This window comes from Netta rufina, assembly GCF_964035555.1.
Source record: "Netta rufina genome assembly, chromosome: 2".
NCBI classification, from domain to species: Eukaryota; Metazoa; Chordata; class Aves; order Anseriformes; family Anatidae; genus Netta; species Netta rufina.
In genome coordinates this window covers 19865120-19890473 of record NC_140124.1, presented here as the reverse complement: position 1 = coordinate 19890473, position 25354 = coordinate 19865120, and the positions used below count along the sequence as shown (strand labels likewise).

Sequence of the window (25354 nt, the reverse complement as noted above, 5' to 3'; positions counted from 1 at the left end):
AGACCGTTCTCTACTAAATTAAAGTGTATCTCATGTAAAGCATCCCCCCAATCCGAACACACATTTAACCAAATACAGGCTTAACATGATCCATGTAAAATTTACTAGTGTCAGAGACATAAATGAGAAAAATGCCTTTGATTTTGAATTTGAATGACACTGTTTTAATGTAACACAAACACGTTTTAATTATCTCTCCATGATGCTTACCTTTGTTTCTGTTTTCTAAAGAAAAACATGTCAGGACATCTCTATTAAAATATTTAGGTTATCATTTGATTCAATTCCACTTGAAGTCAACAGTTTTGCAACCAGTTTACAATTAGCATTCATTTCTCATGCATGAGTTGACCCACTTAAACAATACAGTAATTCCGTGCCTTTAGGGATCTTTCTAGATGACTTGTTTTACTTCCACCACACAACTCATTTTACTTTGTCAATATAGTGAGCAAGGTTACAGTCATCCTGTCAAATTTATTTATTTAAATTAGAATCAGAAAGACTACAGTTCCCTGTGGAACTTCACGGAAAACTTTCTGAAACTTTGAGATTTATTTTAAATTCATAAAAGCACCACAGCTGTAATCACCTAATTTCATATAAAAACAGTGATACAGAACAAAATAATATTTATAGTCATTTATTCTATAAACTCATTTAAAAGACTTGTGAAATCCTAGGGAAAAAAAAATGCATAATAAAGCATTGCTACCCATAACATATTTGATTAAAAAGAGAGCAAAGAGGTTTGTTTTCTAACTGAGCCTACTGAATAAAGCCAGATGGAATTTAAAAGGCAGCTACATACGTGTAGCTTCCTTTGACTACCAGAGATCCACTTACCCTAAGATATTTCCCCTTACATCTCTGAGGACAGTTTCAGTCTCACATTTGTGAGGATTTTTTTGAGGTCACTTATCATTGCTCGCTGTGGGGCTGCTGAAAGGGAGCCTTCCCCAGCAGAAATTATCCCTAGGTCACAAGCTGTTCAAGTCCAAACAGACTCAGTTCTGACAGACATTTCCAGTTCCATTTTAGAAACCTGCCGATGTAGAGTTTCTTTCACATATTTGTATGTGAACTTCACTATACATCTGGGTTTAGTATTTCAATGGATCCATGCACCCTTCCGAATTTGCGCATCTAATGCTATCACAGGCAGTATGGGATATAATACCTCAAACTACTCACTGATGTCCATTATAAATCCCCACTTGTTAATGCTGGAAGTTTTTCCAAATGCCTCTCCTGGGCAGGGTTTTGTTTTCCAGCTTCTCAATTGTAAAATCTTTCAGTTCTTTCTGTTGAAGAGTTATGCATCTTTCCATCTGCACCCATAGAATACGACCTTATGTGTTAAGTTATACACTGCAGCAAAATGAAAGTCCACCTGCCCAGTAGAATATTTCCAGTAGTTAAAGTTATAAGTAGTTAGAGTTATACTAACTACAACAGCAGTAGTTAAAGTTATTCAGTTCCAACTGTACCAACAGATCCTTACACAATGATTGCAATGAGCAGCTGGCAGTCCAAAATGGCATCATTTTTGAGTCCAAAAATACCATAATACCATTTCTTCCAGTGTGTTGGGAGTTATTGTCATGTATATCACAGAAATTAAGAAAACTGGGAGACCAACACTGAGAAGGTTATGGGGACAGTAAAAGTCAGTGTCACCCCTGATGCAAAAGGAGCACACTGCTCTGCATTCTCAGTGAAACTCTCCAGCAAATGGCTGCAAAATTTGCTAGCAAACACTGTGCCTCCCCCTTCCTCTAATGGACAGCTGACACAGAAGATAAAGGTTTACTCTTGGTGCCATTTAGTGGATAGGCATGAATACTTCTATTTCTGTGGTTTAGGTTTTTTTTTGTGTAAATAAGGACTGCATAAATAGGGATTCCAACACCTTCCCCTTTTTTAGAACACACTGAAAATAATTAAATTCAAGACAGTAAAGAAGTGAGAAAGAAGCTCTGAGGAAAAGTCCAGAAGAAAGTTACTGGTTGTTTTTACAGCAACATTTTATGGTGTGCATAATATCATACTACACAGAAAAATATAATAAATGAAAGAAAATATTACAAAGCTGAATGCACAGTGACTATTATTCTACACAGGGATCAAAGTAGGAAGAAGTGAAGAAAGCAGAATCACATTATATAATTTAATACATTTTACTGACAATGTAGGTAAAGAATTCACATAGACAGGGACTAATTTAACATTGTGTTCTCCTAAATTCTGTGTAATATTTTAATAATGACCATTAGTGAAGGATTTTTCTTTTTTAAGCTGAACTTACACTGAGGTTTGAAACTCATTCTCAAAGGTCTCCAGCTGCTCACTTAGCACAATTTCTGTCTAAAATACTACTTACATTTCCTTAGACTCATCGTTTCTTAAGTATGTGTTCAGTCATCGTACAAATTTCTCAAAGCTGTACAGTATGCAAAAGCTATAAAAGAATCTGCAGAAAATACTCGGTCATCAAAAATTGATGGGATTCTTCTGCTAAGTCATTTCAAAAGCATTTATTAGGACTCTACATTTAAAGGCAGAATTATTTCTGCTTACTTAGAATAAAAACTCAAAATACTTCAACACAAAAATACCAGAAAGCCAAATGACATAGGGCTTCTCAGAATCTGTATTTGTATGTATCTATACAAAGCAAGACTAAAAGAGGAATCCGGAACTGGGACAAGTTTGGAAATGACTCTATACGTGCATGCTCACTGCATCAGAGTACAGAAGGAATCTTCTTTGAGATACATTAGCAATGGGAATGACATATTCAACTTCCTATCTTCCAAACATAAAAAAAAATGCTGTTGCAATCAAGTGTTATTTGCTTAATTCCATGAGTTACACATTCCAAATGCAGTTTTGTGGAATTAAGCCTAGAGCACACCCAATAATGAATAGCTTTTGGAGCTGCATTAAACTGTCAGAGGAGACAACAGGGGCAGAAGGCAATCAGTATCATGGCACATTGAGCCTTACGCTTCTGCTACGTGCATGTAGCAGTTCATAAACCAGTCAGCAAGTGCTATTCTTTTTATGTTAGCAGATACAGTTGTCATATATCATTAAATGCATATTTCCCAAAAGAAAAAAAAAAAATCATGCTTAGTAATATAAAGACAGTCAGATTAAAGTGTGAATCACTTCAGAAGCAGTGAATATACCAGCATTGCCTAGAATAAAGTAAGCTCTTTTTATATGCAATTTAACATGCTTACCCAGTCTCTTCATTGATGTGCCATGGCTGGTTTTGTGAAATGTAGACATTCATGTTGCTGTCAGTTTTTCTTGTTCCCTTTCATGCTGTTCTTCTCCTTCACTTGAATTCAATGGAAAGAAAAAAGCCCTTAGAGATGAATATCTGCAGGCTGTACACTGTGAATCCTACAAATGGAACTCCAGGCCTTGTTGTTAACATCTCTTCCTGCCAATTTTCTCTACAATCTGTTTTGGCAATTTGAGAGACCATCTTATGTTTGAGCAAGTAAACAGGTTGAACAACTGTGCCAGTAACTTCCAAATGTGGAGCTATGGCTCAGTCTCTGTTATGGCCAGTTTCTAATTTCAGATGTGCAGATGTGCACAAGTACAGTGATAATATGATCTTTTCTTCCCTGTTAGTTGATATATTAAGATATATTTGTATCGCATCTGAGGCAGTACCCAGTTCTTTATCTCTTGTGTCTTTTTCCAGAAACCACGTGTTTAATTGATTCAAATTATGGGGGAGATCCTGTCCTCCATCACCTCCCTTGAAGCTGCATGAATGTAACTGAAGGCAGAATATCAGAATGTTATCCTCAACACTTAAAAAAAAAAAAAAAAAAAAAGCAACATTTTTTTGTTGCTTTTTACAAAAAATTTTTACAAAATGCTTTTTACAAAAAATTTTTCACTTTTTGTAAAATCAAAGAAAGGCTACAAAGCTACATGTTCAGTTTCTCATTCAAATCCACGTGCTGCTTTTAAAAATGTTACAAAATTTCCATTTGTAAGAAAGTTCTATTTCATATCATCAAAAATATATCTAGGAAAAGTGCATAACATATGGATTATTTTCTAAAAAACTTGTTTTCATACAAATAAGCAAAAGGCTCTATTAATTTACTTCCTGGAACTAGGGTGTTTAAATAAAACTTGTTGGCTGTATTTGCAGCTTTTACAAAATCAGTTTTACTTCATGCTCTCTTTCTGCAGTTTTACTTTCATGCACTCTCCTTCAGTGAAGAGTTCAGCTCGCTGTACACGGGGAGCTGTACATACACCACCATTCACCAACATGATTCAATGACTTTCTCTCCTGACTAAGGGACCCTCTTTTTTTAACTTAAAGTCTTAACCAAAGTAGGGTACCTTGGAAATGTGTTTTTTAAACCAAATCTAATCTGTTTTCTTATTTTCTTTTTTTTTATCCTGAGGTACAGTTTCCATTTCACATACAGTTCAAACCTCCTGGAAAATAAGTCTCGTACATATAAAAGAACTGCAAGACTACGTTTTGCTAGCTCTCATATCGAAGAAGGACACAGATATGTGCTTCTTCTTGCTTCCACATGATTTAAGTTCATATTAGCATGAAAGTGAAAGTGAGAAATGCTTACAGAGGGTCTCAATGTAATTGAGGGCAATCCTTATGATAGTTTCCATGTATCCTTCCAGCCATACAACCTAGCAAGCAGACTCTACTATTCAAGCATCAGCCTTTACCTTAATGAAAGCTTCACACTCCATCAATTTGTACGGAAACCTGTTTTGCTTTATACCTTGTAGAGATTTACCAGGAACAGATTTAAGAAAGAGTAACTTATTTCACATAGGATAAAATATGTGTCAAAACATACATCTAGACATAAAAGTGTAATGGTATTAAGTTGCAGCTCATTGTTACAAACTGTTGTAAGTGTTCCATTTCCCTGAAGGAAAGATTATCGAGTTCCTACTTCTTCATTTAGACATGTGTCATGAGAGATCAATAAATAGACTTTTGCCATTTTCTTTAATTATTCTGTTTCTTTTGCCACCTTACCTTTTTCCTTGTAAAAGTTTACAGTTAGCTTATTGGTAAGATTGCCTATAAAAATATTTTAGGTTTTGTTTTTAATTTTGAGAATACTTGCTTTCATAATGAAAATCCTACTTCAAAGTTCAAACTGGTCAAAAAAACACTTGCAAGGTCTTAAAAACAAAAATAACACATTTCTCTGCACGAACAGTATACATTTCACGTGTATTAACTACATATTCAATGCCATGAAACAGAGAAATGCAGTGACATTATCTGCACCAGAACTGATGAAAAACTTATATTTAAATAATTGAAAAAATAGTAACTTATAATACATTTTAGGAATTAATACATGTGAAAATGATTCAAATTTTAAAATGTCTGCTCAGCCATGCAAAGGATGCTAGAAATCTTGAAAGCTTGTCAATAAAAAACCTGCTTAGTTTATGCAGCCTTCTCTACATCAATCTAGACTAGCATGCTAGCATTCTTGGCTTACACCTTTCAAGCTAACTCAGTGCTGAGAAGCTGTAACAGCTGTAGCTTGCAGCAGCTGATCCTGAAAGACCAAGAGAGGCTTTGGGGTTCTTTCTAGTTCATGCTACACATTTGTAGAATTACATTTCTAACTCAAAAAAAAAAAAAAAAAAAAAATGGTGGGGGGCAAATTTCATTCTTTTCAATAAACTCCATTCTGCTCCTGGTACATCCACCGAGTCACAAAATATGTTCCATCGTTCCTTTAGTTTGGTCTAAGTCTCCAGAAGCAGGATTGCTGCTGGCAAACCAGCAACCGAAATCCAACCCTCCCCTTCATCAAGCTGATCTCCTCCCATTCTTCCTGCTTTTTACTCACAGGGTTTATATTGACAGCATAAGAAATCATTTAAAAAGTCTTAGCACTACACTATTATTCATGTATCCTGCAAAACTTATCATCTATGCAGAAGACAATATTTAATAAAGACTTCCACTAATTATTATTTATTATTGTTATTTTTTTATTATTTATCTTCATCAAAAATAGCTACACACTTACCCCTTCAATGAAGCTGTTACAATTTTGTTTCAAATAGGCTCTTTGAGAAGTTTCTAATACTTCAAGGTGATATCAAAATAAAACTGAAAATTAAATATACATATTAGTACTCTTCACTTCTGCTATATATGGAACGTAGAATTATTTTAAGATTATTAAAGTGCTTACCTTTCAATGTCTTGAACCCTTAATTAGATCCTTATTCCATGATGTACACTGTTTATCTGCTAAATATAGAAACCACTGTGTGGAATGCTTTTCTATAATACAGGAGTTTACTAATTAGATTCAAGTTGTGGCCTATGCAGAATTAGCTTTCTAGGATGTAATGCTAAAAATCAAATGAGATTAACTTAGAGAAGTGTAAATGAAATGCAATTTCCTTTATCATGCACACATTAAAATTCCATTTTACCTTTCAAGATTAATTATTTCTAATAGAGTCCATGACATAAAATCTGTTTCAGCTGCATACATCAAGGAAAGAAAGCAACACTGTACTGTTAAGACTGGATGGAACAAACCTGCATTGTTAAGACAGGGTAGTTAGGAATGAAGAGACAGGAGCTGCATATCTAAGAACCATCAAAAAATAAGTGAAATACTTTTCACTTTTAAAAAGATATTTCTGGGTCTGAAAAGAAAGATGAATATGTTTGGTTTTGGAGACAGACAGTATTATAAATTGTGCAACAAGGTCTTCTGCTAGAAGAGAAACCCCCTTATTCCACTCAAAAATAGAACTGGGAAGAAAATTGCTTTCCATCTCACAAAATTTCTCAAATTTGATTTAAAAACCAAATAATCCCAATTTCAATAATAGAAAACCCAACATTTTTTTGCACTAGAGAAAGTGTATGCAAATTGGCTATATCATACTATCCTATATTCTGATGCTGAGGGTACTACTCTTAGGAGGTCTAAATTAAATTTCTTGGTTTGCCAATATCCAAAAATTAGTGTCATAGACTGGCTGTATGTCAGCCTTTCCTAACAGAGCAGGTCCATGCTAGGAATTAAGCATCTGAGCACTGCTCGTTTCATCTCCTTGATGTGTTCCAGAACTACCCTGCACAAAAGAATCACTCTTGCTCTAAGAAGTGATGTAGGTCATGAGAGGACCTAATTTAAGTTCCTAGTCTGAATAAAAATGCAGCTGATTAGAACCAGGAACTCACTGAAGTTTCCCAGATCCCCAAATGGAAGTCTTAATGGCCATGCTTTTTGGCACTCTGAAGGATACATCTTTCTCTTTCTCAAATCAGAAATTTCAGTTAGCCCCAAAATTAACATTAGGTATGAGCTTTAGTTCTCATCTTATCTACCCCCAGGATCATTTGCACAGCTCCTAAATTAACTGCTCTCCCCATCAGCCAAGGCTCCAGGAAATGAAAGCCCAATTTTTCACCTCAAAGACCAGCTCTGGACATCAAAAGAGTGACCAGAAAGGGAAGCTAGGAAAAGCCAGTGGTAGGCACTCTGCATCACTTCTAGTTCACACTAGCTGTTGTTACCTAATTTATACATATAAAAATTTGCAGTATGTGTCACCCAATAGTCCATCATGCAGTGAATTAGATGTACAAATGAACAAAACATAAATGAATAACTTTGCAATGAAAACATAAGTCATTAGAAGTTCCATTTTTAAATATTCCACTTGAAAACATTCTGCATTCACGTTCTAAGCTAATGAAACACATGGTGAAAGTTTTCTATTTCCATTCCCTCCTCATCTTGCAAAACATTACCTTGTATGTATTTTCATTTAAAACTCAGTATCAAAGTTTTATTTGATTCTAAAAAACTCCACCTTGCAAGTTATGTTCTGACAGACCCTGCTTAAAAATATATATATAACAGCTAATTTTTGTAGTTTATATGTAAATAAATTGTACAAAATTATTCTTATTTCCTAGCAGATCATTTAAAAAGCAAAAAGTGTAAAATCATTTTAGTATAGAAAATACTGTGAGCATACTTGATGAAAGCTGGAGAGGTGAACACACATTGCCCATGTGCTGTACAAGTCCATAGTATAAAGTTGCACACACTTCAAAATCTGACATACACAAATCACTCACCAAATCAGATTCTTCACTCTCACAGACTTCATCAGAAACACCAACAAACACGCCTGTTCTTAGACACACTATTTCTCCATCTACAATCACTTTAGATGGCAGTCACATACATTACTGATTTGTTCCTGAGTCCTTTTCAGTCTTTGTAACTCGGGCGTATCGGTCACAATACTGAACCCTCTTCCTTTGCTTTCTTCAAAGTCTCTTTTGTATTTTACCTACAGAATAGAAAATACAGAACAGGGTTGTTTTTATTTTCCAGTGTGTGCCCCTAGCAAGTAACATTTTTCTTTCTGTGTAAATAAAACATTTGTGAAAAGCTTTCAGCCCTTAAAGGGGAAGCCTTCCTCCATCCAAGAACAGAGATAGGCAGCAACTGGACAAACTTTCCTACTGCCCGAGTGATTGCCTCCTCCATGGTTGCAAGAAGGCTCACCTCCACAGGTACAGCACTGTAGAGAGAAGACTCTCCTCCGTCACTTCATTCTCAGAGCAGTAATGATAGAACTATGGGTGCCAACACAGCACCAACCAAGCACTTATTTTCACACAAAAAAATAGCTATCACTAAATTTGGAGTCTTCTGATATACAGTTTCACATTTCAACCTTTCTTCATAATGAGTTCACCATCCTAGTTGAAATATAACTTATAATTGTAAAAGAAATGCTGCATGAAAAGAGTATTTAGAAGAGTGCAAAGTCAAACATTCATAAGTTAGGAAATGGCTGGCTGTACAAGCTTAATTTGTCCCTCTTGTACAAAGGCATTATGATATTGTCTTTAATCAGGTAATCATACGTTATCCTTTGACAGGCCCCTTGCTTTATTCTGTACACAGCAGAGATGGTTCCATATGTGGTTGTATCTTTGCAAACTGGGCTATTCAAATCCTACTGTACAGGTAGGGATATTAGCTTCTTCAGGAGTTTTTCTACAACTCTCGTCACAGTCATTAATCAATCCTCTTAATGCATCCTGGAAAGCAGGAATGACATTATCTGCACTTCACCTACAACAACCTGTAAGGTGAAGTGAAGAAAGCTTAAGGTCCAAAAGCATACAAGGGTCCCAGGGTGCCCAGCCTCAAAAACCTAAAGTTTGAATATGTTCAAGTTATGGACTTACGTTGTTTGTATCAATACCCAGCATTTCTACAAATAAGTCCTGGGAATCTCAATTTCAACATAAGGAAACAAGATGAAATATGAATTATTTTAATAATTCATAATTGAACCACAGAAAAAACTCTGTAGCAAAGAGAGTTGGAACCCATGCCCCTCTCCATGGATGGATTCAACTAACTTATCCATAACCACTTCCTTTTAATTCTTATGTCCCCTGCCTTATTCACTACACAAATGCTAATTTCTCAACACATGAGAGGGCAGATCTACAAAAAGCAGTATTCTCCTTTACGCAACTGATATCCAGAAAACCTGCTGCTTATGCACCAAATTCTCAGTTCAAGGTTGGCTTTAGCTTATTTCACAAGCCTTCATTTAATGTTATGATAGTGATATACAGGAAAACAATACCCCTAGATCACAAAAGTAAAGTTTCAAAGGCTATATAATACAGTTTGTCCTGTCCATCCTAATTCTAGATGTTTTTTGTTGTTGTTAGAAAAAAATCTAGCATTGCATTCTTAAATGGGTCAGTTTCATACAAAGGCACATCGCACAAATCCTTAAGACAGCGCACTAAATAACCACAGCAACAAACAAACATTTTTACTATGCTATTCCTCTAGAGCTAGCTGAAATTCATACATTGATGGCTGTAGACTTCACACAAGTATATTCTTTACAGGAGACCCTGAGACTAAATGAACAATGCTTCCACTCAGGTTTTTGAGGAAAGTGTGGACTGGCACTTCTGTCCTTCTGCCTTGAGTTTGACCACTCTGCCCCTTTCCCTCTGTTGGACCAGCATGATTAGGCATCATTTTGTCTCCCTCTGGGCTTCTAAACTAGCCTGCTCCATCTCACCATGGCTTCTTGTTAAGTGCCTTGACCAAAGGGACTTCATATACCTTTCTCAGATACGCATTTTCCATTGCCTATTATCTTGCTTCATTTCTACCAAATGGCTGTCTTCCTGCTTACTCTCAGAGGCTTTCTTGAATATGCTCCACAGACCCAACATTCCAGGACTCTCTGCTGCTAAGAAGGAGGGACTCTGAGACTTGTGAAATTGGTACTTGTGAACTTTCATTATTTATTCACATAAAACTTTATCACATTTGCACCGATTCTCATGGCCAAGAATAGATGCCTAACACAAAAGGCTTTATTCCATATCAGCAGTCTTCAACTCCTCAGCCCTAAACACTAAAGACAACAGAGCTGTTCAACAAAAACAAGCATCAAGAATTTTAAATATGGGACTAAAACTCTGTCCTAGTCTCAGTCCTGGAAACAGCTGAACATTTTGCCTAAAAATTCCAAATTTGGCCTGAGGCAGACAGCTGACATGGAAATGTTCAGTCTTACTGTTTAAAGTTCAGAAGAATTGTAAGCAACTGAAAACACAATCCTATAATGGGAAAGGGGCTCAGCCTTATAAGAGAGATTAGCTATTGTATGAAAGATCATTTCCTGTTATTAGTTCTAAATGTACAAGCCATTAACTTCAAATGACCTTTATTCATCTTATAAAGGAACACAAAAAGAAGAGAGGGAGGAAACTAGGTAGTTTTAACTTCACATTATTTTAATCCTTCAGTCAGATTAAAAGGACTCCTACTCTATTAATAAATCACTTTGCAGGAGTAAGGTTAACTATATCCTTCAGAACAGCTACTCTGAAATCATTAAAAAATTGAATTATTTAAAATATTAGCAGAGTTAATATATGCATCACTGGGATTTTACTATCTAACTTCAAAAGGTAGTTTTAAGTTATAAAAATCTTGAGGAAACATTATGTTTCATGAAGGCCACAGCTTAGTGAAATATAATTACTAAAACCACTAGTTATTATAAATTCAAAAGAACAAAAACCCTTACATTTGCAGATAATGTCAAATAATAAGGATGCCATCAGTCACTTAGAACTTGGATCCAAGAAAATCCTATACAGTAGTAAAAATGTATATAACTGAAGAGTTGAAAAAAACAAATTTTAGGTCAGTCAGCAGTTTAGATAATTTTAAAATTGTGAGTTTTTAATTAAAAAAAAATAGGTGCACCTACAAAACAGGTTGTTGTTATCCTAAAATCACTGACTAAATTGCATTTACTTGCTTTAAACCAATTTTCAGTAGAAAAGAATACTTTGTATAGGAGCTGTAAATATCACCATAATGAATGATTTAAATAACTGGAACCGCTGAAATTTAGTTTTGAAATGGAAATGTCTATAACCCCTAATGGCAGTATCATAAATCCAGTCATTTCCTACAGAGTTGCATTTTAGCAACTCATCACCAAAATCCCAGCCAGTGGTTTGTAATGCCTCCCTCTTGGCTCCAAAATTCAGTGCAGTCTCACAAACATAGAATACCCTCAGTGGTGAGTGCCCTGAAAAATTGATCCTTTGAGAAACGATGTGTGGCATAAACATTAGAAATAAAACAGTAATAAATCACCATAAATGAAAAGGTTTAAACTGAAAATACTTCATGAGAAATAATTCTGCACAGACCCATAGTGAAAAGACTAAGTGATCCAACAGATCTTTAACAAACCTAACTTCTCAAATTCATGACATCAGCAAGATCTTTGAGAGGCCCAAAGACGGGATTGTATGAATGCATTCATGAGGTCAGCATGAAGGAGCCATGGATAGAGGGTCCACTTTTTTATACTCTGCACACAAAATCCTATGCAAGAGAAAATGCTGCTCACTTTTTTGCAGGTATACTTGGTATTTGGCAGCATAGCCACCTATTAGAAAAAAGATCAATTTTCCCTGGGAAATATACACTGAAAATATAAATGCAGCCTAAAAGATTGATTATTTTCTTGGGTTTTCAGGCACCTACCCTCAGTACAGAATCATTTGCAACAACAAAAGCATGTATAATTTGAACAACAAATGAATGCAAATCCACCAAACAAGCAAAAAAGGCAGGGCAGCTATTCAGTGTGCTGGATCCTCATGTTCTTATCATCACACTGGAGAGCTGTCAATAACGTAGACATCAGAAACCCTCTTCAATCCACCCATACCTCCAGAAGTTATTTAGCCACTACAATGCAAGTATTAAATCCCAAAGAGCTTAGGCAATGTCAAAACTGATTTCCTGGACAGACCCTTCTTCACATCCCTGTACAGATCAGGTAGCTACTGTTCTGTAATAGCTGCATAAAAAATAAACCCTTTCTTCAACATGACATGCTCCATAGCCCCATAGAGCATCACCATGCCCAATGAGTGGCGATGAAAAAAGGAGGATAGGCTGCAGGGTGGAAGGAAAGGATGGGACCCACACACCAAGTCCGCCCTGAGAGGAGCATTCACAGACAACAATATACCACACCCTGAATATTTATGAATTTGTTTCAGTATGTTGTGTTTGAGGTTTGCCCAGAGCCATCTGCTCCTTCTGTGACCACCACACACAACTATTTCCCAAAGGTCACCATCTGCTGTGCACTGGTTTTTGCAGACTGGCAGGAAATGCTCGCCCATGGTACAGGTCCTAGAGACACATCTTGGCAAAGATGCCTTTGTTTGGATCTGCTTCCTCCACACAGCACACGAGTTTGTTGGTTTTACCTTGATTTATCTTGCTTCTTACAAACTTATTGGCAAGACAGAGAAAAGAAATCAGTCTTTTAAGAACACGAGTAGAAAATTTTTACAGATAAATCATATGTGAAGAACAATTTTTGACTATCTCAATGAGACTTTCTTTTAGTTGACCAATGTCTCTTACAAAGGGTCCCTAAAATTATCCTATCTGACAAAGCTAGGCTTCAGTGTTTACAGCACCTCCTGTCTTCTAACGTGCCAAGAGTTCTAAACCCTATTCATAAGAGGTACGTTTGAGTCCCATCTAAGACCCACCAACTGTTGGTATCCAACCTGCCCAAGCACTGCTCCTTCTATTGTCAATAAAACATGGCTCTCCTACTGTCACTTGGGTAGAGCCATTGTCCACAGGAAATCTAAACAGCCACATGGAAAGCAGGAATTGGGAATGGCCCTCAGAGCAGACTAAACTGTCCTCAAGGTTTTTGTATGAACAGAAAGCTATAGGTTGGGTATTCCTTATGGAAGTCAGGGAGCTATGAGCACATAAAAGGCCACTGATGAGTGTTGCTGGAATGACTGCAGGATTAAAGATATCACCCCTTGATCCCCTTAGTTTTACTGCTCATAGTCAACTAAAGGGATCTGATTTTCACAACTCACAGTTCTGAAACATTCATTGTAATAGTTCACATTTTCTGAGAGAAGAAAGTTTCTCAGTCAAAGATGTTTTAAATCTGAAATGGCCAACACGGCACCACTACCAAAATCATTTGCAGTTATACACAGTAAAAATGTTCAAGTGCCATCACTAACATTAAATATACTGTCTTTCCATGTACATCATTCAAAAATTGGGCAAGTCTGTGATACCCTGTAGAGAATGCCTGAGCAAGCCTGAAAACATCTGCAAATCTCTTTACTGTACTTCCCTGAGGAACTTCACAGTTTTGCCAGGGAACTACATCTAACAACCAAATATCTTGGACTCAATGTCAGAACAGTTAAAATGTTGGATGGGTGTAAATTAAAATATATAAATAGAAACTGCAGATAATGTCTCTGTAATGTGGTCTCTTTATAGTTTGGACTGTGAGACTGGCTCACAGAAAATGCAAAGCAAAGAGTTCCAGACTCTGAGATGTGAGGGGACAGGAAATTGAAGGCAGTGAGAGATCAGCAGTTTCAGAATGAGAAAAAGATTGAGTCCACAGTTTGGATGTATCACAACAGCATGTGAACAGTAGCTGAGATCCAAGTAAAATTACAACTGAGGAGAGGGCAATCGGAGACTGTTTCAACAGGCTTACATCCAAACAAGTCACCTATGCTCCACTCCACCAAAAGTTATTTCCACTGAAACAACTTAGGTGTTTCTGCCCCAGAAATTATTTTACTGCCACTAAGTATGTTGCTAAGTGTGTATGTATGTAGTACCTTGCAGCTTTTTACTGCTGTTGGGCAAAATGGAGGTCTTATCTTTTTCTATTAAAATATAACATTAACATTCTCCAAAGACCTCATGCACAGAGAAGGCTATGTAAAGAGCAAGCCAGTGGCAGATCAAGCTATTTTCCCCCCACTTCCACCAGCAATTATCATCCATTCAATTTGTGAAAGAAACCTTAAATCGAGCATTTTGGAAGCAACGAATGAACTCCTTGCAGAACTACATCTGCAGATTCAGTTCAACGGGAGAGATGAGGTGGCAACCTTTATGACAGATAAATATTGTCAGATCTTCTGTCTACTCCCTGTCACTTGGTATATTCTCTGTTTGAACTGGTTTATCTCTAAGGAACAGAAGCCTAAAGAGGTGAAGAATTTCTTACTGTGCCACAGCAGAGGTAGTCCTGCCTTTACCATATCTCATCACCAGACAGAAAATAAAAGATTGATATTTATAGTCTAAATGCAACTTGATAAATTGCTACAAATTTTAATAATCCCCTCAGAAAATAAGACTAGTGACAGCAAACTCCTCCAAATAAGTATCAGACAGTAATGTTAATTATAATAATAACCATCTAATTATCAGATGTAAAGGTGGTAATGAAAAGAAACATTTTAATGCCTCATAAATAGATTTTTTAAAAAGCCTGGAACATGCTTTTAACTCCAGACTCTGAACTAAATATACAAACACTGTCTTGCTGTTCTCTCCACCAGAAAGAAGAATGGTCAGGGAACCGCCAGGAAGAGGATGAACTCCTGAACTGTGTGCTCTGAAGGAAGTACAGGATAAATTACAAGCACGTGCGAGCTTGCCCTGCCTGCTCTCCAAGGTGGACGGAAAATGCGTAACTGCTGGCTGGCTAGGGCAACACTGAGCTAGTAAGTCCTGCTGAGAGGCAGGATATGTTAGCTTGGGCTCAGCGCCATTCTAACCATGGTCATGCAGCCTTTAGTTGGCTCACAGTACTAGCAGAGCTCAGAGGCATCTGCCCACAGTTTACCAGATATGTAACCCAAAAATGCACATCTCCAGAAAAGACAGGCAGCCACAACAGAAACAATTGGGGGGGGGGGGAGGTTGGGAATATCCACTCCTCTCCATGCCCCCATCTCCAAAAAGAAAGGAAAAAAAGAAAGAAAAAAAATACCACCTAATAATTCCAAATAATAAAGGGGCCGTATTGATCCAAAGGGCGGAGAAAGTTTCACAGAAAGAATCAAGCCAAAAACCGAGCTAAAAATATGGCACGGGATATAAAGACTGACCCCAGAAGGGATGTAAATAAGACTGACCACAGAACATAGTAATACGGACCAAGGGGCAAGCTGCAGTCATACGTTACCAAAGGTAACCAAAACAAACACAGACAGCAGGAGCCAGCACGTGACTTGCAGAGAAAAAAAAAATGTAAAACTCTCATGAACAACTGCCAAAAAAACAGGGAACATTTGCTGCATTTGCTGCTGTAGCAGAATCCCAGAGTGGTTGAAGTTGGAAGGGGTCTCTGGAGCCCATCTGGCCCAACCCCTGCTCATGCAGGGTCACCCAGAGCAGGTTGCCCAGGACCATGTCCAGGAGGCTTTTGAAGACCTCCAAGGAGCGAGAGTCCAAACTTCTCTGTGCAACTTGTGCCAGTGCTCTGTCACCCACACAGCACAGAAAATGCTTCTCGATGTACAGAGGGAACCTTCTGTGTCCTAGTTTGTGCCCACTGCCTCTTGTCCTGGAAGAAAGAGGGTAAAATCCAACTAACTGGGAACAACCAGAATGCATTCCAGAACAAAGTGCAGAGGAAACAGCTGAAAAAATCTAGATTTGAGCAACGCAGACTTGCAGGCACACAATAGGCATTTTGGAAAATAATGGGATGTAGTGAATGATACCTTCAGCCTCAGCTTAGCAAACTCAGGGTCTGTCATGTCTGTCGCTGAGATGCCATATGGCTGGCACCTTGTACAGCACTCATGTAGTAACTGTCCTCCATGTCTCATAATCCTTCAGCTTTTATTGTCTACTTCCTTGATAAGGACATGTCATCAATTGTTCTACAGAGTTAATGGACAATTTGCCATTGTGGAAGCCACTTACAAATGTTTATCTGTCATTTACTGGTTATATCTTGGAAATTGATACATCAAGTATCAAGGGTTGCCTGCAGCGCAACCCTGGTTGCAAAATCTATACCTATTGCATACTCCCTATGTCCCTTTTGCTATATTGTTATGGGTATATCATGCAGTTAGTCTGTTTTTATATAACAAAGGACAGAGGAAAGGGACTGTGTAGCATTTTCATTTAACTTTAAGCAGATTCTGAAATCCTTAGAAATTTTTCCCCTCCAAGGCATGTTCCTGCCACTCAATAACAAAGATAAAACCCCAAGCTCCAGAAGGCACCCTAGTCCTTTAGGACAAAGTTCATTTCTATAAGTTGGAAGTAAAAAGGGAAACAAAATATGACAGCTCATAAAACCAACCTTCAGTTCATGCCTGCAGATGGGAACCCACTGAGTATTTTTAGTTAAATTTAAGCTAGAACGTGACAGTAAACATGGTTGTTTTGAGGCTGTAAATTCTCAGTTCTTCATTTTAAAGTGAGAAGGGAAGGAACGTAAATTGAAAATTGTACATTTAAGAAACGTAGTTTCATACCAGAAAATAGACAGCAGACTATTCAGCCTTGTATGTTTAAATTGTCACCTATTTGCAGGTCTGAATGTCAGCTATTCTTAGGAAATTTCAGCTGCAGAGGTGAAAAACACAGAAAAACTGTTTTTGTCCTGAGTAACATTCCAAGAACTATCAGAAGACAGACATTTGTGAAGAGAACCAAAACACTGCAAAGATTACTTTTGGAGTGGTTCATTAGATAAATAATGAACAAAGTAGTTCATTAGGGGAAATAATTTGTTCTAGAATTGACTATTTAGACAGCCTCCTATAGATGCAAATTAATATTTACATCAACAGGCTCTCAAATATAATGACAATAACAAGCTGAGTGAGAAAAAAGTCATACAGTTACAAAGCTACAGCCACATGAACTGAGATTAGAAGGCAACCAGCAAAATCACTGCTGTAGCATGATTTGAACTGCCTTTTATACATCCAGTCCAATGCTGGAATCATCTGAATATGTGGTTTCCAGTAGCTACACACTGAATCCCTGTTCATTCATTAAAAATAAATCAATAAATAAACAAATAAATGTAAAAACAGATAAGACTGAAAAATAGTCTAAAAATTATCTCTTTTTTTTTTTTTCCAGACCATAAAGATATATCTATTTTCCTTTAAATCTTTACTGGAGTCCTTCTCCTGTCTACACATTTGCCCTTTCCTGGCAAGTCTGATGACATCACCTGGCTTATTTGGGAGAATTCCCTTCCACTGATGCAGGCAACATACTGAATTGCAAAGGCGGGTACAGGCTCATCACCCCAGAGCCCCTAGCACCAACCCACATATCCCAAGCATCTCAGGAAGAGGACCTCAGCCCTGCCACAACTGACTGGCAAAGAAACCAGGTTGTCTTAGACTACAAGACTCACGGAATACATATCAAAAATCTTAGCAATACACTCAAGAGAAAGCAGCACAGTGAGAGCATGATAACTTAAGGATAGTTCTGCTGTGCTGATGGTAACAGGCAAATTAGGCCACTTCACTTGTCAGTTATCTAAGGTAAAATGGGCAGTTAAAGTACACCCAAACCTTTCATCCCTCCTCCATCAAACATATTTGCTGCTCAAACTCTTACTTTAATGTCCTTAAACTAAGATCAGATAATTAAAGCATCTTCTATTCCTGGTGTTCAGTTTCAGGAGCTTCTTTGGGAGCCTCAGTTAAAGCTTGTTACAGTTAATAGGAAAATTCCTGGTAATTTCAGTTTATCCTTTAATACTGACATTAATCCAGCAAGCTCCTCCAATTGTGATAACTGACCAGGAACAGTGGGCTAATCGGACAAAAGGCAGATGTCTCTGATACAGATATCTCCATGCAACCTAATCACCCATCCTGCTTTTTTTTTTTTTTTTCTTTTTTAAACAGCAAACAGAGAGAAATGGGTATTTCCAGAGAACAACTCACCTCATCCTGAAGAAGATGTTTAAAAGATTTTAAAAACATCTTTTTCTCTTCAGCCACTACAAAAAATTGCTGACTACTTCAACAACACTCACATGGCAGATATCTAAAAACAAGTAAAATGAACTCTAAGCAGAGCCCCGACACTCCTCGTTGTGTTGTCTACACCTCTGCTGTCATGATACATTTTTGTGATTTGCTTCAAAGTAAATACATGAGCAAGTTCCTAAACCTTCAGAATTCCAGGGCTACACATGGATGCTGGTACTGAGGTTGGTGTGTGATCAGTTTTCAGACACAGAAACTATCAGCTGCATAAAGCATGTTGTTTTTTTTTTAATTGAGAGCTGAATCACCAGATTTTTCAAACTGTGTCTGTAGAGCAATATGTAAAACCAAACTAAAAGAGTGGTTATTTATGATGTGCAAAGGAACGAGAAGGGCAAGGTACCCTTTAAATATATCCATTATTCATTCCTACTGAATACACATGACTTCTGCTTCAAACAATGAGGGATATGTTGGAAGAGATGCCCTTCTAATAAAAACAAGGCAGGAATGTTAGTACCAGAAGGTTCCCTGCAGGCTAAAAAGTGACAGTTGGCAGGGCTAAGATCAGAGCAAAAAGTGGGGTGTAACAGCAGGGCCTGCCCGCGCACAAGAAAACAGCAGAAATGAAAGGAAGGCTCCACAACATAGAGAAGTAATTCCAGAAAGAAACTGAAAACTTTAAATAAATAAATAGATTAAAAGGGGGAAAACACCATGGAAAGAAAAACTGTCACAGATGTTTGAGAAAAGGAAGGCCAGGCATCTCAGAGGAGCACACAGGGGTTGTATGTTACACTTCTTATCAGAGATATTAGCTAGTAACAATGGCCAGGAGAAGAGGGAGGGAAGAGAAAGGGGAGAACAGTTACAAATCACCCTGGCTGAAAAGATGGTTCCCTTTGTTAAATAGCGCTTAGTGGAAAGAAGGTGGGAATTTAAGGATCTTTGTTATTTAAATGCTATCCCATGCTGCTTTTTCAAAACTTCCTTAGACATATATAATAAAAATGTGTTTTTAAGTTCCAAGACGTAAAGGCCATTTATTCATTTTTTGGGTGAGGAAAGGGGTTGGTTTGGTTTTTTTTCCCCTTTTACTGACCAGGGAAAACCAGGAGAGAGGTCATTGCCACTTTTAAAAGAGAGGCCTAACATTACTACATCTGTGTACATCCTACCTTGACTGCTTTTATGTTCTGAAAATGTCTACACAGATGAGTTTTATCACTACCATAAAGCCTTCTACTTGTGAAGCAAAGTAGACAGATGAAAATAACTTTGTTATAGCTTTCAATAACATTTAATTTATTTCGCACCTCTAAGTAAGCAGACGGTTATCCCTTCCAAGGCAACTTTGACTTTCCTTTTTTCTTTGAGAGGGAGGTGGGCAGTAGCAATATAATTCTATGTATCATTTATATGTGAGGAAATAGATGGACTGGCACACAACAATTAAAAAAAAAATCCTTAAAGATACTAATTTGCTAAGATATGAAGTGGTTTGAATATTTTTTAGAAATTTGTTTATCTGGATAGGAGAAGGCTCAGTCTACATTTAATCAGCATGCCATTCCCTTTTAATATCTCAGGGAACATCGTATCTTGCACAAGCAAGATGCAACAGGGATTTTGGCCTGCCCTTCTCAATTCACATGTCCAGAGAGGTATACCTCACAGAAAGCAAATGAGGCAGCCTACACAAATCAAATCAGCTGACAAAAGACCTATCTAACTGCACTGAAAGTCAGAACAACATCCCCCCTGCCTCCCAGGACAACAGGGAGATGGACAATTAACAGAGAGAGCCAAATCCTCATCTGCAGCCCTAAGTCTACCCAGTCCACAAATCGAGACACAGTCTGATTGCTGCTGCTGTACTTGATTCTGTGCTTCATATATTGCATTCCAGTAAATGTTTATTGCAAAGACTTTCTTCCAAGGCCCACCAGACTCTCATATGCTGGAATAATAGGAAAAGGCACAACTACTGGCAATTGCACAATGTGCTTTCCAATGCACTTACAGAGATTAGATACAAATTTCCCAGGTGCAAAAAAGACATTTGCCCTTTTCCATGTTATTTTTTAATATTTTCTACTGTGGGGAAAGGGTGTTACCTACATTAGCATGATCCATTGGTATCCTGTCAACTTCAATACACGTTTACATATTTTGAGAAATGTTGTATATTGTAAAATGAATAATAACACAAAAAAGAGGTGTGAAGACAAACACTCTCTTCATAACGGAAAAGCCCAAAAAAGCAACATCATTGTCATTCTGTACAATTGCCTCTGTAAGACAACTTTGAATCATTATGCTATATTGCTTAGACAGGCCAAACAGGAGTAACGTAGCAGAGGCTCTTGGAGCATTGTTTTCACCAATATAATGTTTTTATATTATACTCTGATCACAAAACTTAACTGCATATTATAGTTTCTGCTTGTTGGAAAAATATGAAGTATTTCAAGCACAAACACTATCCAAAGTGATGGGACATTTGAAGGGAGGCAATGCTGATGCTTTTCCCTCAAAGGTCCCCAGCTGTTGAACTGGTCTATCTGCACTGTAATGGATCTGTGTGCACTGTAACAGGTCTGTGTCCAACTTACTGCAACCAGCAGGAGCACTGACCTCAAGAAATTCAACTTCAAATACAGTTGGTGTTTGAGGGGGACCTTCAAAGGATGCTGAAAGGGGAGGTTGCAGCAAGGACGGTGTCAGTCTTTTCTCAGGTGATAAGTGGTAAGACACATGGAAGCAGCCTCAAGTTGTGCCAGGGGAGGTTTAGATTGGATATCAGGAAGAATTTCTTTGCAGAAAGGGTGGTTAGGCACTGGAACAGGCTGCCCAGGGAAGCGGTGGAGCTGCCATCCCTGGAGGTATATAAGAGATGTGTGGATGTAGCACTTTGGGATATGGTTTAGTGGCAGACTTAGTAGTGTTAGGTTGATGGTTGGACTTCATGATTTTAAGGGCCTTTTCCAACCTACGATTCTATGGATCTAAGAAATGAACAGACACAGATGAATCATACCCACAGCATTAGAGACAGCTACTATACCAACTAATATCACATTTATACTTTCTTTTATTTCCTCATCTCTTTACACCATTCTACTGTCTCTCATGGATAGACTATAATCTTTCAGTCACATATTGCTTTTTGTTATGAATTCACACAGACCCTAGCAGAGCAGCAGCCAAGACTAGAGCCACTAGATACTGTAGTAACCTCAGTACTTGCTGAGAGCTGACAAATTTGCAGTTGTTATCTCTGCTGGAATTCAAACAGGGTGCAAAGGCTAACACCTGTGCTCCCTGATCCACAGCCACACAGAGTTCACTTCAGCACAACTCAAGGTATTTGGGGTCCACAAACCAGCAGGGTCCAGGAAACTCGCTACAAAGCCAGAGGAAGGAAGGAGAGGCAGAGAAGAACTAGCAGCAGCTAAGTGAGGAGCTATGTTTCACTCCCTGACCCAGGCCCTGTGTCAATATGGTGCGTGAGTGTTGCTTGTCTCAAAGCTGTATCAATACTGACACAGGCACTGCCTATACCAGACTTTTGAAATGTGTGAGAACTACACATTCGAGCAGCTCGTCTGTCACTGTACACATGGTGCAGCTCAGATCAGCATACGGCACTGGCATGGAGATAAGAGCGTAGATGCAGTTTGTACTGGGAATAAAAAAAATATTTCTGGTTAGCTTAGTCTAACTCCTGCTACTCAGAGCAAAGTGTACACTGTGCCTGCACTGCTGTAACATCGTGTCTGGGATTATGTCAGTCCCAGCTCACACTATCACACCCCTGAAAACACTTCCAGTTCAGATTTGGCCCTCAAATCAACAAGGCATCAGATGGAAAGCTGCAGATTGCTACAGCCAAAATGCCCTGTTCCTCAAGGTAGTTGGCTTTTTGCTTGTTTGCTGTGCACCCAAGCGGCACAGAGAAAGCTCCTTGCAGGCTGGAGACAGGGTCACCCCATTGGACTCTGCTTCTCATCCCACCCCCACAGGGCTGTGGGGCAAGCAGTGGGTCTGGGCCAGGCACCCAGCAGTAACCTCAGGGGCAGCTCAGTGCTGCAAGGTCTGCAAACTGCCTACTGAGCAGCAGCAGCACATGGCTTGGATGGGAGACCAACCTGAGGCACCTGAAAGACAGAGAGGGAATAACATGAGTAAGAACAGAAATGAAGGAACTTAGAGGGTGTGGGATGGGACCCTCTAAAAATCCTGAACTTGTCTCAGTCATTTTCTAAAGAAAAATGGAGGGGAAAATATATTTGGCATTGCTAGAATACCAGGTGGCTTCACTGTTTGGCAACCATCTGGTCTCAGTTTTCTCTTTGTTAATAGCACCAGCATCAAATGAGACAGAAATAGGAAATGTTAACTATTAAAATATACAAAAGTAGACAAATAAAAGCTACCATAAAGCAAAGGGAATCCAGCAAATAGATAGCAGTGTTATATGCACAACAACTCATAAAACAAAATTTTGGGAGGAGGCAAGGCCATCCTGAAGCATAACTAAATAGCAGTTAATTTAATGTTTGTAATATTACACATTAATTATTATATTTTTCCTAATTATTTATCATTGTGCTCCCCTCTAGCTCCTACACAAAACCACTAACACAGAGACTCATATCACATAGTAAAAGAGTGGCAGAAACAGCCAGAAATATTCCAATTCCAAACAAGGTGAATTGAGCCAGAAGTTGAAGAATAGAGGAAAGGGAAACAGCAGTAGGGCCAGAACTGTAGGTGAGTACTAAGGAGCAAACCAAGGACCCACATTTATTGATCTGGCATTTAAAATTAAATCAAAAGAAACCATATTTGTACTTCACATGGATTATTTTTTTTTTGTCAAAGACAGTGATAACTACACAAACCACTTAAGACTTCTCTGAAGTCTCATTACTTCAAGATGGTTATTACAGTCCCAACCTAAAAATCAGTTATTACTTTAAAATATGAAACATGCAAGGCTAATTTTTCAGATGAGGGGAGAGGAAAGAATCTGCAGGTTTATTCATCTGCACAAAAAAAAACTCTTGTTTGCACATATGCATTAGGCAATTATGTGACACTCTGGTTTTGCACCTTACTAATCTACACCCACTACAGATCTAATTACAATTTTGCAGGCAGAGTTTAAAGACCTTGGCTCAAAGTGTTGTTTTTATTTTAGAGATGAAATAAATCACCAAGTAGAAACACAAAAACATCAACCCTAAAAAGCAAATCTAACTTGAAAAATTGAGGCACAGAAGCAGTTCAGCAACCAGGGACCTTTATGGCCCCTGCCATTTGACTTCATGGTCTTATTCCAGCTGTCAGGGAAAAAAAAAATGGTGTGAAGATCAAATATTCTAACAAGATACAACTGCGACCCATAAATGCCAACATGTATAATGTAATCATTGCCGTAAAAGAATAGCATCCATTTATCATGCTATATGTGTTGAAACTTGTCATCACAATCATGTTGTGCACTAAGGAATTTAAACACAGCTTTGTCATGAGACAATTCTTGACTAGTAATTGACTTTTTTATTTTATTATCTTCTTTTCACCAGCACTGGATCTGGCTAACTTTACCCATTTCCACCTGCCAGCTAAATTTCTGACAAATACTCTGAAATTACTAATTGCTGGTAAATACCAACTGAGGCTGCTGTTAGTTCAAGTTAACAAGAGTCCTCTGTGCACACCAAGCACAGAGACTGCCCTCAAGACACATTAAGAACCCTGAAAAACAGCAATGCTGCCACAGGGCCACGTCCCTATAGCATCAGAGGGGCATTCAGTTCACGCCTGGCATCAGGGGTCCCGCAATGGCATCTTTCACTGAATGCACAATGCAGCGTTACTTGGAAGATCACAGCCTCAGTACCTGACCTACTCTCTCCTACCATGAAAAAAAAAATCATAATAATAACCAAACTGTGGAGTCATTGGTTAACAGGAAACCAATAACCCTGTCTTGTCTCAGGCACCTATCCCTTTCCTGAGTCGAGAATTTAAAATTTAAAGCATAAAAAATATGTTATTAAGTGGTGATGTTGAGAATTCTTCAGAGAAATAATTTAAAATTACCTAAGAAAACATTCTTTGTATAAGCCGTAAGCATCAAAGTAATCTACTGAATTTCATTTCCATTTCTATTACTCTAATAGTCAATATAGAAGATTTTCCAGGTACACAGAAATGAACCCAAAAAAAAATAGGCATATATCTGTGGTAGGAAATTCTTGAGGACTTGGAATTAAAAGGCCATATCTAAATTGCATTTTGGCAAGAATTTATAAAAAGTTATCTAGGTAAATGGAAATAATACGTAACAAAGGTAGATTATGTCACTAAAAGTCCCTATCATGCACACTCAATCCCCTAGAATTTCTCACTTATGCTCTTTTTAATGTGACAACTCTTAAAAGACTACATGTAAAAAATGTTTGGCTTTGCAGTGTTTTCAAACTGGGGGCAAGTCACTCTCTAGGAGCTATTCAAGACTACCATTATTTTTAAATGGTGAGGGTAGTACATAAAGACCTCAGGCAGGCTGAGTTGTAGGAACAAAACTGCTAGAGTTATTGCAAACATATCTGTTACCAAGACACAGAGTGTTACTACTATGTTTTGGCTTGGGAAATCAGTACTCGACTAGCTGAAATTGTAGCTTTTTTTTTTTTTAAGTTTCAGTAAGTATTTATATCACAATTCATCATAATCATCCCTAATATTCTGCCTCTAAGAGTAAAATATATTAATTTAATTTTTCTTAGATTGGTCTATAAATCAACACAAAGATTGCAAGTTTGACTAGGAAGTAAGGAAATCAGTGCAGCAAATATGGCAACTGTTCATAATTTCTGCTATAAAAAC

The 25354-nt window shown here is 37.8% G+C and overlaps 1 protein-coding gene across 1 annotated transcript in view; it reads right to left on the bottom strand.

The window, feature by feature from the left end:
• The window catches only part of LOC311222510 (LIM zinc-binding domain-containing Nebulette), a 256423-nt gene that overhangs the window by 132247 nt on the left and 98822 nt on the right, over positions 1 to 25354 (bottom strand). The window contains exon 4 of the mRNA XM_084306842.1: positions 8269 to 8376. Coding sequence (XP_084162968.1) covers positions 8269 to 8376 — 108 coding nt within the window. The remainder of the gene's footprint in view (positions 1 to 8268; positions 8377 to 25354) is intronic.